The sequence below is a fragment of the Gymnoscopelus braueri genome (assembly GCF_963280865.1).
Source record: "Gymnoscopelus braueri genome assembly, chromosome: 21".
Classification (NCBI taxonomy): domain Eukaryota; kingdom Metazoa; phylum Chordata; class Actinopteri; order Myctophiformes; family Myctophidae; genus Gymnoscopelus; species Gymnoscopelus braueri.
This window is the reverse complement of record NC_137623.1, coordinates 4,901,875-4,917,184: the sequence shown is the minus strand read 5'-3', so window position 1 is coordinate 4,917,184 and position 15,310 is coordinate 4,901,875. Positions and strand designations below refer to the sequence as shown.

The 15,310-nt window shown below is 40.9% G+C and overlaps 1 protein-coding gene across 1 annotated transcript in view; it reads right to left on the bottom strand.

Moving 5' to 3' along the window:
- LOC308077419 (F-box/LRR-repeat protein 7-like) overlaps window positions 1-15,310 on the bottom strand; it is a gene marked incomplete at its 3' end in the record, with an annotated part of 66,350 nt that overhangs the window by 36,083 nt on the left and 14,957 nt on the right. Inside the window, exon 2 of the mRNA XM_080418102.1 lies at window positions 10,638-10,727. Coding sequence (XP_080274228.1) covers window positions 10,638-10,727 — 90 coding nt within the window. The remainder of the gene's footprint in view (window positions 1-10,637; window positions 10,728-15,310) is intronic.

Genomic DNA, 15,310 nt, shown 5'->3' with positions numbered 1-15,310 from the left:
GCAGTGAGTGCCTGCATTGGTGACCTTCTTTCTTTTTCTCTCCATTTTGTCTTCAAAAAACACAAACACAAACGTCTACGAGCGTTGGGTTGCAGAAAAAAGAAGTCGACAGCCAAACACTTCTCTCTTCACAGCTGATGTTGAAGGCACACGTTTAAAGATATCGAGAGAAAAGCAACTGCAAAGCAGAACAACCCAGCAAACACTCCAGATATTAAACAAAAGTCTCACGGTGCAGCACGGCTCAACAATACCACCAAACATGAGAAAACAGCCCATAGCACACAATAAATGTCCTTTTCGCATAGTTTTATTTACCTCTCCACCACAGAGCAACCAACGCTGCTCTGTGGTGGAGAGGTTCTTTTCTTTCCCAGTTTTACAATTGTGAATATTTACAGGCGGTGCTGATTTTGACGGCAAATTTTGATTTAGTTTTAGTCATATTTTATTCATCTGAAATGTTTTAGTTTTTGTCTAGTTTTAGTCGACTAAGTGTATTTTGGGCGGTGCCTTGATGGCGTCATAATGGCTGATTTTACACTTGGTTGCATGATGAAAATGGCCGATCTACAAGCTCACAACGCGTCGTGTGAGCTTGTAGATCTGGTATTTTCACTTGACTCGTCTTAGTTCTACTGGATCTCTTCTCCACTAGGTCCCTCATTAACACTTTAGTCTGGTTTTTATTTGTGTTTTATTTGTAAAATATAATAATATTTTTAATCATCATAGGTCAGTTTTTATTTCGTTTTTATTTCGTTTTCGTCGGTGATAAAAGGTAGTCGACGAACATTTTTTATCTTAGTTTTAGTCGACGAAATCAACACTTTTTACAGGTCTCTTGTGTCTGCAACTGTCCATGGAAAAGCAAACTTCCATACTTTACTGACCGAAGACTCACTGCTCCTTCAAATCCTCTATAACCCAATCAAACACAGAGGTCAGGAGGAGTACATTACTACTAGCAGCTTACATCGCCTGCCAAGAATGTATCTCCAGAAAGCATTTTTTCCCTTCCAAACAAACCTCTGCACCCACTTGAGCACCTAGCTATCAACATGGCTGCTGTCCCAACAAAACACAGGACCAGCCGCTCCACCAATAAGCCCCATATAAACTATATATGTCTCACATATAGTTTATAATATAAACTATCATATATGTGGCATATATGTGGACGTATATTATACGTCCACATATATGCCACATATATGATAAACATGTATGTGGAATATATACAACAAATTATGTGTTCATATATTTCCTTTCCGGTCCGCACATTTTTCAAGAACTGGCAGCCGGTCCATGGTTGGTATCAGAAAGGTTGGGAACCCCTGTAATTGTATACTACACCACATGTACATTCTCAATTTAACGCTGAAACAAGAAAAGTAGCTGAGCTGCTTTTTCTATGTAGCTTTAACAAGCTACATTTCTCCAGGGGTAGAAATGTAGCTTGATCAAGCTACTGCCATGGTGGTGAGCTACTTGTAGCTTTACAAGCTACGCTGTCCAAGTAGCTTCCCTAACGCTAATATACTCTAATAATTATCAGTGATAAGTGACAGTTTAGCAGTGGACAGGCACCATCGCACCCTGAAGTGCACGATGTCCGTGACAGGCGAAAACGCCCCATTCCAGTTCCTCTCATATTTGGACATCAACAGCCAAATACTAGAGCTGTATAGTATACACAACTGCAGAGCCTGTGGTTAGTTTGCGGACGAGCTCCGAGGGACTTTGTTGCTCCTGCGGGAAGGTGAAAATATTAACATCTTGGAGACGGGGAGCGTTATTTACCAAACAATGTTTAGACTGCATTGGCCGTCCGTCCGTCCGCCCGTCCCTCTCGCTAGCCCTGAGTGTGTTGTGATGTGGTGTGGGAACGCTCTGAGGCAGAAGTTGATCAAATTAATCAGCGTTAAAGTATTTGTGTGTCTGTGTGGTTTGAAAGTGTCGACTGAGGTCAACTTATACACATGTAAACATTAACACGTCTAACTTCTTCTTTTTTTTCTTTCTTTTTTTAAGAGGTGTTTTATGCTATACAAGCAGAAAATACATTTCCCTGCATGGCAGTTATCAACTTTCCTTTGGTCCTTTGGCAGTCAGAAAGGAAGCCGGCCAAGGCATGTAGCATTGTTCCCCCGCCATGAGGCTAATTTCCTGGTGCCATGACAGATGGTTGAAGGAGCTAGAACCCCTACCTAGCCATGGCTGCACAGGGGGAAAAAAATCCAGAGTGTTATCTTAACTCACTTTATCCATTAACCCATTAAGACCTGAAGCCAATTCTACAAAGGTCTTCCCAACAGTATTCTGAAAAACTTATGTTTCTATAATCAGTGGTGCTCAAACTTTTTCATGTCAAGGACCCCCAAGATGATTATGTTTTTGGCCGCCGACCCCCATCTCAAAATAATGTTCTTCCAGGGACCCCCCAGAAGCAAAGATTTGAGTTAAAAATGTTTGCTTTAAAACAGTATATTTTCAAAGATTTGCACACATGTTCACGATTTTGCAAAAATAGCAGATCTACAAGCTCGTAGCGCGGCACCTTGCAGATCTGCTATTTTTGAATAGCCAAAGTGTAAAATAATGCTTTATAGCTCAAATCAAAAAAGTTAAACAGATGCGTTCCCGGTCTTAATGGATTAAGACCGGGAACGCATATAGGCCTACTGTGTCATTTTAGATTTTTCACCTACAGTATAACCATTATTTTATACTTGGGGCTATTCAAAAATAGCAGATTTACGAGCTTGTAGATCTGGTATTTCCTTTTTGAAAAATTTAAAGTTTTTGCAAATCTTTGAATATATATGTTTTTTTAGAGCGAACATTTTGTAACTAAAATCTTTGCTTCTGGGGGAATCCTAACAGTTTTTTATTTCATTTTAAATAACTTATGTTGCTATAATATCAGTGGTTCTCAAACCTTTTCATGTCAAGGGTCTGCCAAAATGATATGTATTCGTCTGCGGACCCCCATCTCAAAATATTTTGTTCCAGGGACTCCCAGAAGCAGAGATCTTAGTTAAAAATGCATATATATGTATATTCAAAAGATTTGCACACATTTTCGCGAACATTTTTCTATCTATAACTCTACCAGTGGCTATAACTTGATCATACGGCAGCATCAAAACAATGGTCAAGACCCATAGCCTCGAAGGGTGTTGTCAGTTTGCGCATACACACACGCACACACACACACACACGCGCGCGCACACACACACACACACACACACACACACACACACACACACACACACACACACACACACACACACACACACACACACACACACACACACACACACACACACACACACACACACACACACACACACACACACACACACACACACACACACACACACACACACACACACACACACACCACATTTGAGACATTCCTGAGGCACCCCAGTGGTAGTAGGTGTGCCCAAACAATGCCCAGAGTACACACAACGGGATCATACCATCAAGGACGCAGGGCGGGGATTGAACATAGTACCCAGTTCCATTGGGGGGGGGGGGCTACCTTGTGATGATTTGATAGACAAGCCGCACAACCAATAGCATTAATTCCCCACCCCCGCTCATGGTCCCCAACCAATAGCACTCATTTCCGTGCAGTGCTCCAGATAAAGAAAGATGGATGGATTTGAAATTGCTGAAAAATAGGCTCTATTTACGGTCTGTAGAACCCAATGGCGTGACGGCTGACGCTGACCATATTTTTTTTATGGTTTCCAACCAGACCATAGCCTATCTTCCTTTTTTTTGTTGTACCCTTGCTGTCTGCAAGACACTGAGCTTCGTCCCATTAGGGAGGATTCGTTGTACAAGGCAGAACATTTTCAGTCTCAAGGCTAACAAAGCGGCCCGACTCCAGGCTATAGCCCACAGCCTTCTTCTGAATAACAAATAAAAAAGAGAGCCACATTGCGTAAAACCCCACACCAGATGACCTCATCGCAAGACAAGCGGAGGAGCCTGGCCGCCACAACTCTTTTGTTTCTTCCAATTCCTACACAACCAAGACAAACAAACAAGCAACGACTTCCTAGTTTTAATTTCAGGGGGGTGGGGTAGGGTGGGGGGGGGGGGGAGGCATTATGTCAAACAGACCACTGGTGACGAGTGACAAAAGACTGGCTTTCTGTCCACATAGTGTCTGCGACACTTATTTAGGTCAGACTGACTCACAGTGGTGGAAAAAGTACTCGTATTTTTAAAGTAAAAGTATCGATACAGCAATGTAGAAATACTCTGTTACAAGTAAAAGTTCGGAAAAAATGTACTTGAGTAAAAGTAGAAAAGTAATGGGAACAATATGTACTTAAAGTACCAAAAGTAAAAGTACTCATCACGCAAAATGTTCCACTTCACAAGTTTTCAAATGCATAAAAATCCTTTGAAAATAGCAGATTATTGCGTTTGAGCTTGTAGATCTGCTACTTTTGATACTTTTGAATTTGAATCCTGGAAAGTCACAGTTTTGGACAAATGAGGTTTCAACCAGAGAGAGACGAAATATCACATAAATGTAAAACAAAAGTAAGAATGTAACCTTCTACTACAGGTCAGCATAAGGGGCAAAACGTCGTGCTAATTTAGCCTTATAGCCTGCTAACAGCATACAGTGGGGATGCAGGCCAGACGGCTTCCTGATTAGTTTAGCGGACCACACGACACTGAGTGTGTGTGTGTGTGTGTGTGTGTGCGTGTGTGCGTGTGTGTGTGTGTGTGCGTGTGTGCGTGTGTGCGTGTGTGTGTGTGTGTAAGGCGGGGGGATTTCACTGTGGCCGTAGTGGTTCCAGACCGTGTAATTACTCCCACTTAACAGGGACGAAAGAAAATAACAATTTTGGTTATAACACAGGAGTCTGGGGAGCCACCGTCCACCGCCTGTGCTGTCTATCTATCTATCTATCTATCTATCTATCTATCTATCTATCTATCTATCTATCTATCTATCTATCTATATATCTATCTATCTATCTATCTATCGATCCTACTATCCAACTATATAATTGGAGTAACCTCTGTCTGTCTGTCTGTCTGTCTGTCTTGGTGTCTTGGGTCGACCGGGTATGGGCTAGTCTATCTAATCTATCTATCAGGTTGCTCTCCTAGTAGACATAATATACACAGGGACAAACTAATGATCAATTTCCCGTAATATCCAGGTTGGGGGTTGCAACCAGACAACCAAGGCCCAGTGAGTCAGCATTTCCTCCTGTTGTACTGAGCTGTGACTGACTGGAAGCGGAACAATGTTCTGTGGTGTCTAAAATCACACACGACATCTCTCTCTCTCAAGCTCATTCAGTGGACCATGGATGGTGAAGCTTAACAACAGCTAGTAGTTCAGTCAGATAACTCACAAATATATTGAACCAATATTATAGAATTAGAATACAAGTGTGGATGTAATATTTTATCTTGGCGTTCAGGCTCTGCTACATTTTTCTCCCTGCTCAGCACAATTTAGACAACCATCATTAACCATTAAGAGCAGGGAGATAGATATAATACAACCCCCCCCCCCCCCCATGGGGAACAGAACTAATAGCAGAGCCCACTGGTGGTGCTGGGGTGGTGGAGGGAGCAAACGCCGCATGACAACAACCATAACACACAAAGCGGACGGAACACAGATGTAAGTGAGCTTAAATAACCCGCCCGATTGGACAGCTGACTGCCACGTCAGTGAATGACGTACTGTATGGGTCTGCATGATGCTATGACACATAGAATGAGTATGCATGTAACCTCTCGAGTGTATGCTGCCTGAACTAACTCGCAGGCTACGTATAATTAGTAGTAGTTGCGAACGCGGAAGGAGGCGCGGCTTAGGCCTTTCATTTGATGTATGGTACGTCTATATTGGACATTTACTTGGCTGCACACAGGGCTGAGGCAGTGCACGCACACAGAGACACACACGGAGACACACACGGACACACACACAACCCGAGCACGGTTACATAGTAAGCTCCACTTGGAGCGTTCGCAATCAAATGAAAGGCCTTTGAAAACTGAACACACCTGTCAAGGTTGCGTTTAAGCCCGCCCCTTCCCCCGGAAGCCACGCCCCGGAGAAGGTTCCTAAAAACTCCCCATTGAAACTCCATGTTAAATGAAAAGTGCCCGAATCGCTCCGAAACATTTTCTACCCCCCCTAAGTGGGGGTCTACGAACAAATACTTCGGGCTCGGATTTTGGCTCCGCCCCCCGGAAGTGGGTGAAACAGCCACTTCAAACACTTTGTTGAATTGTTCAAAAACATTGTTCAAGTTTTTTTTTGGGGAATTTGTATTTTTCTAAGATGCTCCTTCTAACGCAGATTTTTTTTGTATTTTTTATATATTTTTTTATTGGTAACTTTTTTAAGATGATTTCTTTTCATTATCATTTAATTTTGTTGGCGTTCGCTTCCCGCCTTCGCGCGTCTTACTTGTAGTAGTAGAAGTAGTTTTATTTTGGTCATTAAAAGATATTCAATACAATGCCTTCATTTGATATGAATCAGTGAAAGATATATAGACCAAAAATGTGTAGGCTGAAGCTTTAGCTTATTGTGACCCTTTTGACATTTAAATGAATATCAAATGTAAAGAAAATACTAAATAACAACCAACAATAACAAAACTGAACATTTGATTCTGTTCATCACTGGTGGAGTTACCTCTCTAAAGGTGAAGAGGAACTATTAGCCTAATGCAAGTCTGCCGATAGTACACAGTTTCTTCATACTGAATAGCATACTTTATTCACACAGAAAGAATGTGATGTCATTGGAAGAGCCTGCCGCCTCAAGCATTCCTTTCTGTTGAATTCTATTCTCTCTAAGCAGTGGTGTAAAGTAACTAAGTACATTCACTCAAGTACTGTACTTAAGTACAATCTTGAGGTGCTTTTACTTTATTAGAGTATTTCCGATTGTCTATACTTGAAAACTTTAGTCACTAGTTACTTTGCAGATATAGATTATGATATCATGAATCATACATTAACCACTTAAGCCCTATTTTATACCTAGGCTATTTTCAAACATATTCAAACATTGTAATACTGTCTGTAAGCAATACCTTGACATCTAGAGCTGATTGACAGAAAGTACATATCACCATACAGTAAGAACTCCTGTAACTTATAAAAATAAAGAAGATATCAGATATCCCTGTGACCATATAAGAGAATGACCATATATGAGCATATGTGGGCCTGGGACCCCCATAAGACAGGATTTGTCAACAACGTTGACGTCAACATTTGGCTAAATGTTTCAAAAATAGCCCAAAAATTTAATAGAGCTGAAGTGTCAACTGTTCAGGACTCATTTTGCCCGGGGACCCCCTGGGACCCCCCCTAAAGGATTAGGGGGTCCACGTGACGAGGATATCATGACACTAACGGCAGCTGAAGCCTCCGGCTGCTAATGCTACTTCATTACATGTGTAGCCTACTGCTCACACACACACACACACAAACACACATGCACGTGCGCACGTGCAACTACACATAAAGCCCCCCGTGGATATAGTCAGTGTCAATCTTATTATGCTTTGAGTGTGTGAGCGGGGGGGGGGGTATTCTTTCTCCCCGTTTCAGGTCTGTGTCGACAAGAAAACAAACGGGAGCTCCAGGCTGTACTTTCTAACTGTCAATCAGCTCTAGATGTCAAGGTGTTGCTTACAGACAGTATTAAAATGTTTGAATATGTTTGAAAATAGTGATATAGTGATATAGTGATATGAAATGTGAGCTTACTATAATCACAGTAATCCTTAATCATATTCCATCATATTCAAGGGCTTTGTACTTTTACTCCACTACAATTATTTGAAAACTTGAGTTACTAGTTACTTCGTAGATTTCGATTATTATTACAAAACATACTTTAAATTCAGTTAAAAAAAATTACTTTTCCCACCACTGGAGGTAACCATGGGGGAAAATTCAACCGGATTCCCTCGCTAACTGAAGCGTTTATACTTCAGATGGAAAGGTGTTTTATTTATAGGAACGCAACGGCTGCCGTCCGTCCGTCAATCACGATGATGAAGCACTTTGAAGCTTTGACAAGCTTTATACGTCAACATGAATCAACTCCTGTGATTGACAGTGTTATCACAAAATATAACAGACTAGAGCTTGATTGGAGACAGCTGTTGACATGAGGCCTCAAAAGACATCTGTCAGCCGTAAAGTATTTTTCTAAACTATTAGATGTCAGTCACGCAACTTACATTCATAACATGGATGCTCACAACGAGGAGCAGCTTCCCGTACGATACGGTTTGCCAGTTTGGATATAAAAACTGCCTGAGCAGACAATGCTGTAAAACAGTGGTGGAAAAAGGACTCACATTTGTTACTTGAGTAAAAGTATCACTGCAATGTAGAAATACTCTGTTACAAGTAAACGTCCGGAATTCAAAATTTACTTGAGTACAAATGTGTTGGTACCAAAATGTACTTGAAGTACCAAAAGTAGAAAGTACTCGTTATGCAGAATGTCCCATTTCAAGTTTTTCAAATGTAATGAAAATCATTTGAAAATAGCAGATCTACAAGCTCACAATGCGTCGCGATGCGACCCATTGAGCTTGTAGATCTGCTATTTTCAAATGGCCGAAATGTATATAGGGCTGAAGTGGTTAATGAATGTTTTGTAATAATAATCAAAATCTACAAAGTAACTAGTAACTAAAGTTTTCAAATAGTTGTAGTGGAGTAAAAGTATAATATTTGTCTCTGAGATGTAGGGGAGTAGAAGTAAAAGTACTGCAAATTGGAAATACTCCGGTAAATTAAAAATACCTCAAAATTGTACTTAAGTACTGTACTTGGGTACATGTACTTAGTTACTTTCCACCACTACTGAGCAGGCAATGCTGTAAAGTAACTTCAACATCTGACTGGATGAAACCAAACGGATACTTTGATGCATGATGACCGTGTTGCTCGGCAACAGAAAGTACAACAGATTTATTCGACTGTTGTTTCAGTTTAATTTGTGTTGTTCTTCGCTGACCAACACGGTCGCTCGTACGACAACGTACAAATTAGCACTCGTGGTTGAACTATTCTCTTTAATTTTCACTCTGTTTCAATGCTTCCCACATCATGTCTGTCTGTCTGTCTGTCTGTCTGTCTGTCTGTCTGTGTGTCTGTCTGTCTGTCTGTCTGTCTGTCTGTCTGTGTGTCTGTCTGTCTGTCTGTCTGTGTGTCTGTCTGTCTCTGTGTGTGTCTGTCTGTCTGTCTGTGTCATTGTGAGCTTGTAGATCTGCTATTTTCAAAATATTTTTATACATTTGAAAACTTGTGAAATGGGACATTCTGCATAATGAGTACTTTCTACTTTTGGTACTTTAGGTACATTTTGATACCAATACTTTTGTACTTTTACTCAAGTAATTTTTTAATTTACTTCACTTTTGACAGTATTTCTACATTGCAGTATTGATACTTTTACTTAAGTAAACATTTTGAATACTTTTTTTTCCACCACACACACACACACACACACACACACACACACACACACACACACACGCGCACGCACGCGCGCGCGCAAACGCACACGCCAGGTCCAATATCCTCATTGTTTGGACAAGCATTCTTCCGCAGTGAAGAAGCCATGCATGTTTTTGTTAGAACAAAGCAGCACAATGAACTGAAATGCTTTTGGCTTTTTCTATTGGTTCTGATGGTGGAGGAGCTGCTGTGTGTGTGTGTGTGTGTGTGTGTGTGTGTGTGTGTGTGTGTGTGTGTGTGTGTGTGTGTGTGTGTGTGTGTGTGTGTGTGTGTGTGTGTGTGGAGCCAGTTTGTTTTCAATTTACCGTTCTTATCCCAGCAGGAACACACAGGTTTCTCCAAAAATAGGCAGCAAGAGAGAGAGAAGTGCATGAGAGGGGAGGGAGGAGGGACCAGTGGTATAAAGTAACTAAGTACATTTACTCAAGTACTGTAATTTTTTAGGTACTTTCACTTTACTGGAGTATTTCCAATTGTCTATACTTTTACCTCTACTCCACTACATCTCAGAGGCAAATATTGTACTTTTACTCCACTACAATTATTTGAAAACTTTAGTTACTAGTTACTTTGCAGATATACATTATTATATTATAAAACACATATTAACCACTTTAGCCCTATTCTATAGGCTACGTACCTAGGCTATTTGAAAATAACGGATCTACAAGCTCACAACGCGTCGCATCGCGACGCGTTGTGAGCTTGTAGATCTGCTATTTTCAAACATTTTAGTACTTGTACTTCTGGTACATTAAGTACATTTTGATACCAATACTTTTGTACTTTTACTCAAGTAAATGTTGAATTCCGGACTTTTACTTGTAACAGACATTGCAGTATTGATATTTTTACTTAAGTAAAACATCTGAGTACTTTTACCAACGCTGGTATTCAATTTACCGTTTTTATCCCAGCAGGAACACACAGGTTTCTCCAAAAATAGGCAGCAACAGAGAGAGAGAGAGAAGCGCATGAGAGGGGAGAGAGGGAGGAGGGGCCACTGTGGGGTTTGTTGTGGGGAGGGGGGGTAGGGGGGGGCCTGAGGGTTAGCTAACGAGCACCAGATGCCTCCTTACCTTCAGTGGTCGCTGCATTCTTTGGAGCTTTGGTCGGCGTGTGATCCGTGCTCGAACTGATGTCAGACGAGATGCTAGAACTCCCTTTACCTGTTATAGGAGAGGAGAGACAAATGAAGACAGATTGAGAGATTTATAGGGGCCAAGGATCTTCAACAGGGTGGTCCGGGGACCCCTATAGGACAGTGGTTCTCAAACTTTTTCATGTCAAGGACCCAAAAAAACATCTCAAATATTTTGTTCCAGGGACCCCCGCAACAGCAACGATTTTAGTTGCAAATGTTCACTTAAAAATATTTTATATTCAAAGGTTTGCAAAAAAAATCACGATAAAAAAAAATTAGCAGATATACAAGCTCATAGCGCGGCACTCGGTGAGCTTGTATATCTGCTATTTTTGAAAAGCCAAAGTATAAAAGGTTACAATTATTGTGATGCTATATTCACACATTTTTTGCTGGGGACCCCCTGGAACCCTCCCAAGGACCCCTGGGGGTCCCCGGACCCTGCACTTTGAGAACCAATGCCCTAGGGGGTCCTCATATCAGACTTACTACCGTGGGGGCCACCCGCCAAATCTCTGTGTGATAGACCATATTCACACGGTGGCCATGTTGGTATTTTGCATTGAAAAAAAGGGGTGTCAACGGGGTGGCATTTCATTAACTTAATAGCAAAATGGACGCCGTGTGAATATGGGCTATAGGATAGTGTCCCTATATTATGAGGAGAACTTTAAAGGTTTAATGACATTCACTTTTACACCACATTCAAAGTCTTTGTCCTGGTCCTTCAAAAGTGTACAAAAAGTTTTAAGTGAAAATTCCATTCCAGTGATCCATGGCAGGTGTTTTTCTCTCACATTTCTAAAGCCTTTTCAACTGCAATGAAAAAAGAAATCTTTGCCTGCGGGTGTCGCTGGTGAGGGATTTTGCCTGTCAATCATTGCCTCTGCTCCGCCCCCCTCAAAGGAAAGGATAGGGGAGGGGAGGGGCGAGGAGGAGAGTGGGCGGGATTAATCGACTGTGACCTCACTGTCGAAGGGCCAAGCTCAGATTACTTTTCAGCCTAATTATTCAGAAAACCCCAGACCACAGAAAATCCACTGAATGTTCTAAGTTCAGATTTTTTGGGTGTAATTGAGGTCATAAAACCCCAAATAAAACATTGAAGATAAAAAAAGTGAAAATGAATGTCATGATACCGTTAACCAAAAATAGCAGATCTACAAGCTCGCAGTGGATCGATAGTGTTGTCGAACAAGTCTATGGAAGTTATCTTTGGAATCGATGAAAACGTTTAATCTGCGACAATTGTATACAATATGTAGTGGGGGGTCCCTGCTTCATCTCTCTCTCAGCGAGGGGGTCCTTGTCCTGAAAAAAACGTTGTAGACCCCTGATTTAGGGAATACAGTATTAGTATTAGTTTGAGATGAAGAGGTTGGGTATGACATAAGAGTAAAAACGATCGACCACCCGTGTGTGAATTATGTTCAATCACCCTCCAACACAATCACCCACAGCCTGAAAACACACCTTTCAATAAATGCAATTCTGTGAACCTGAAAATATGTTATTTCCTCCCATTTGTTCCTAAAAGGCAGTGGTGTAAAGTAACTAAGTACATTTATTTAAGTACTGTACACTTAAGTACAATGTTGGGGTATTCTACTCCATTACATCTCTCAGGAAAATATTGTACTTTTACTCCACTATAATTATTTGACAACTTTAGTTACTAGTTACTTTGTAGATATAAATGATGATATTATAAAGCATGTATTGACCACTGTAGCCCTATTTTATACATAGGCTATTTGAAAATAGCAGATCTACAAGCTCACAACGCGTCGCAATGCGACGCGTTGTGAGCGTGTAGATCTGCTATTTTCAAACATTTTAGTACTTTAAGTACATTTTGATAACAATACTTTTGTACTTTTCCTCAAGTAAAATTTTAATTCCGGACCTTTTACTTGTAACAGAGTACTTCTGCAATGCAGTATTGATACTTTTACTTAAGTAAGAAATGTGAATACTTTTTTCCACCACTGCTTAAAGGTTTTTGTTATTATCTCCGCAGCTGAAAGCTTATCTCTATGCGTGTGTGTGTGTGTGTGTGTGTGTGTGTGTGTGTGTGTGTGTGTGTGTGTGTGTGTGTGTGTGTGCATGCGTGTGTGTGCGCGTTCGAGGCTAAACTGCAGGACAAATTGACTTTTTGTGGACGCATGCAGCCAGTAAAAGGCCAAGGAAGCGACATGGTGCCCGTGGCCTGCAACACAAATAGACAGAGAGACCAAGGACCGAGTCGAGTATAAGAACACAGTTAAGCAGAGCACTCTAATGCAGTGGTTCCCAAACCTTTTTGTGCCAATAAGGACCCTGAATATGGAAGGAGAAGGGAGTCCCGCACACTGTCTTCACTTTATAAAGAGGTTTTTATTTAGGATGCAACGTTTGGGCCGCTTGGACCTTCATCAGGCATAAAGAAGCAATGTGGCACACAGCCAGTATATATGACATCTCTCAGAGAGGCGAGGGCCAATCAGAGCCTCACGCCAATCTGTTACCATGGAGCAGGGGGCGGGGCCCATATAGGTGGGCGGAGCTGGTACTTTTCCACAATAAAAGGAGTATTCTTACAGAATATGAGAAAAAATATTGCAACAAGAATACAACTAAATAAGGTATTACAATCACAAAAATATAAAATACCTGCCAAGGACCCTCAAATATTTTCAAATTTAGAAAACACTCTTTCAAGATTTTTCAAAAATGTTCAAAAATAGCAGATGTACAAGCTCACATCAGCGTTGTCACTTCTCGCCGCGCAGCGAGCTTGTAGATCTGCTATCTTCGAATAGCGTAACCTATAAATGGATCAAGGGGTTGAAATGATTGTGATGCTAATATTAAAGGTATAGGTAAGTGATTTACTTTGGTTAAAATAAGTGTTAAATAGCTCTATATTGTGATAGTACTCATTCCTATAGAGTGTTTGTTCAGTAAAAGGATTCTCCCATGTCTCTATACAGCTCTTTATTAAACAGAAAATGCATTTCCAGTGCTCTCTCCTGATTGGCTTAAATGTTGTCACCTACCTGAAAATGTACTATATTCTGTTTATTAAAGAGTTGGAGAGACCCCTGTGACCCAACAAATACTCTGTAGCAATGATTACTATCACAATATAGTACTTTAACCTTTTTAACAAAAAAAAAAAAAATGTTACCAAAAAATACCACTTACCCTACCTTTAACTAATTTAGCTGGGGACCCCCTGGAACCCCCTCAACGTCCCCTGGGGGTCCCCCGAAACCAAGCAGTGACCTCCTATAGCTTGTGAAAATGTTTTAACATCATGGTATGGTTTCGTGTAAAAAATACATAAACAGAAGCCCCCCATTCCTTTTTCCTTGCATGACTTTTTATGTTCCTCGACTCTGGACGAATGGTTGGCCTTGGCACGTAGTACACAGAGTCTCTGCTCGTTTGTATGAGTAAGTGTCCCTTCTTCTTGATATCAACGAGAAAATAACATTTCCAGAAATCTTCTCTCTGGCCTTTAATGCCTTCATAGGGAATACATCTAATAGAGTGAAGTTATGAGTAATCACTGTATTTCATCAGTGATTGCAGCCGACATCTGTTGACAACAGCAGCATACTTCTCAGGTCATCCCTTCCTGCTAGAGAGCCTCGTTATTGCCTATAAAATGATGTAGAACCTCGTTTCCTTCATGAGATACGGTTACTGATGGAACTGATGGAAGAAGTACTCGCATTTTTTTACTCAAGTAAACGTATCGATACCCTATTGTAGAAATATTCCGTTACAAGTACAAGTTCGGTATTCAAAATGTACCTGAGTAAAAGTACAAAAGTATTGGCATCAAAAATGTGCTTAAAGTACCAAAAGTGAAAGTAGTCATTATGCAGAAAGTCCCATTCCCCAAATCCTTTGAAAATAGCAGATCTACAAGCTCACAACGCGTCGCAAAGCGGCGTGTTGTGAGCCAAAGTAGGCTACAGTACACAGGTCTGAAGTAGTTTTGTAATAATAATCAAAATCTACAAAGTAACTAGTAAACTAAAGTTTTCAAATAATTGTGGTGGAGTATCAATACAATATTTGCCTCTGAGATGTAGTGGAGTAGAAGTAAAAGCATTGAAAAGACTCCAGTAAAGTAAAAAATACATACAAAAATGGTACTTAAGTACAGTACTTGAGTACTTAGTTACTTTCTACTGCTCGAGGGGAACTACTCAGTGTAACAGGAGAGACTTAGGGGTGATCTCAGCTGGATGCGACGGATTCCAAGCAAGAGTTTTTAATTTGACATTCCAGGCATCTCTAAAGTGACTTCCAGTGAGTGGATCACAGCGGGAGCGTTTCTGCTGGTGGATGTTTCAAACGGGGGAGAGAGAGAGACATGGCTGCTGACGGATAGCATCAGGGCTGTTGTGAGGGACCTGAATCGCTGACCTCTCGGTTTTTATGTGATGTGCTTTCTAAACCACGACATCAGCCCCGGGAAGCTGCCTCCGCTTAAAGGGTAAGACCACTTTGGTAGAGGTTTGGGTTGTGTAGTTACCTTGCCATGATGTAACTCCAAAGGTGGGCAAGAAATAAAAAATAATTGCTCCATTGATTAGATATTGATAATTCAAA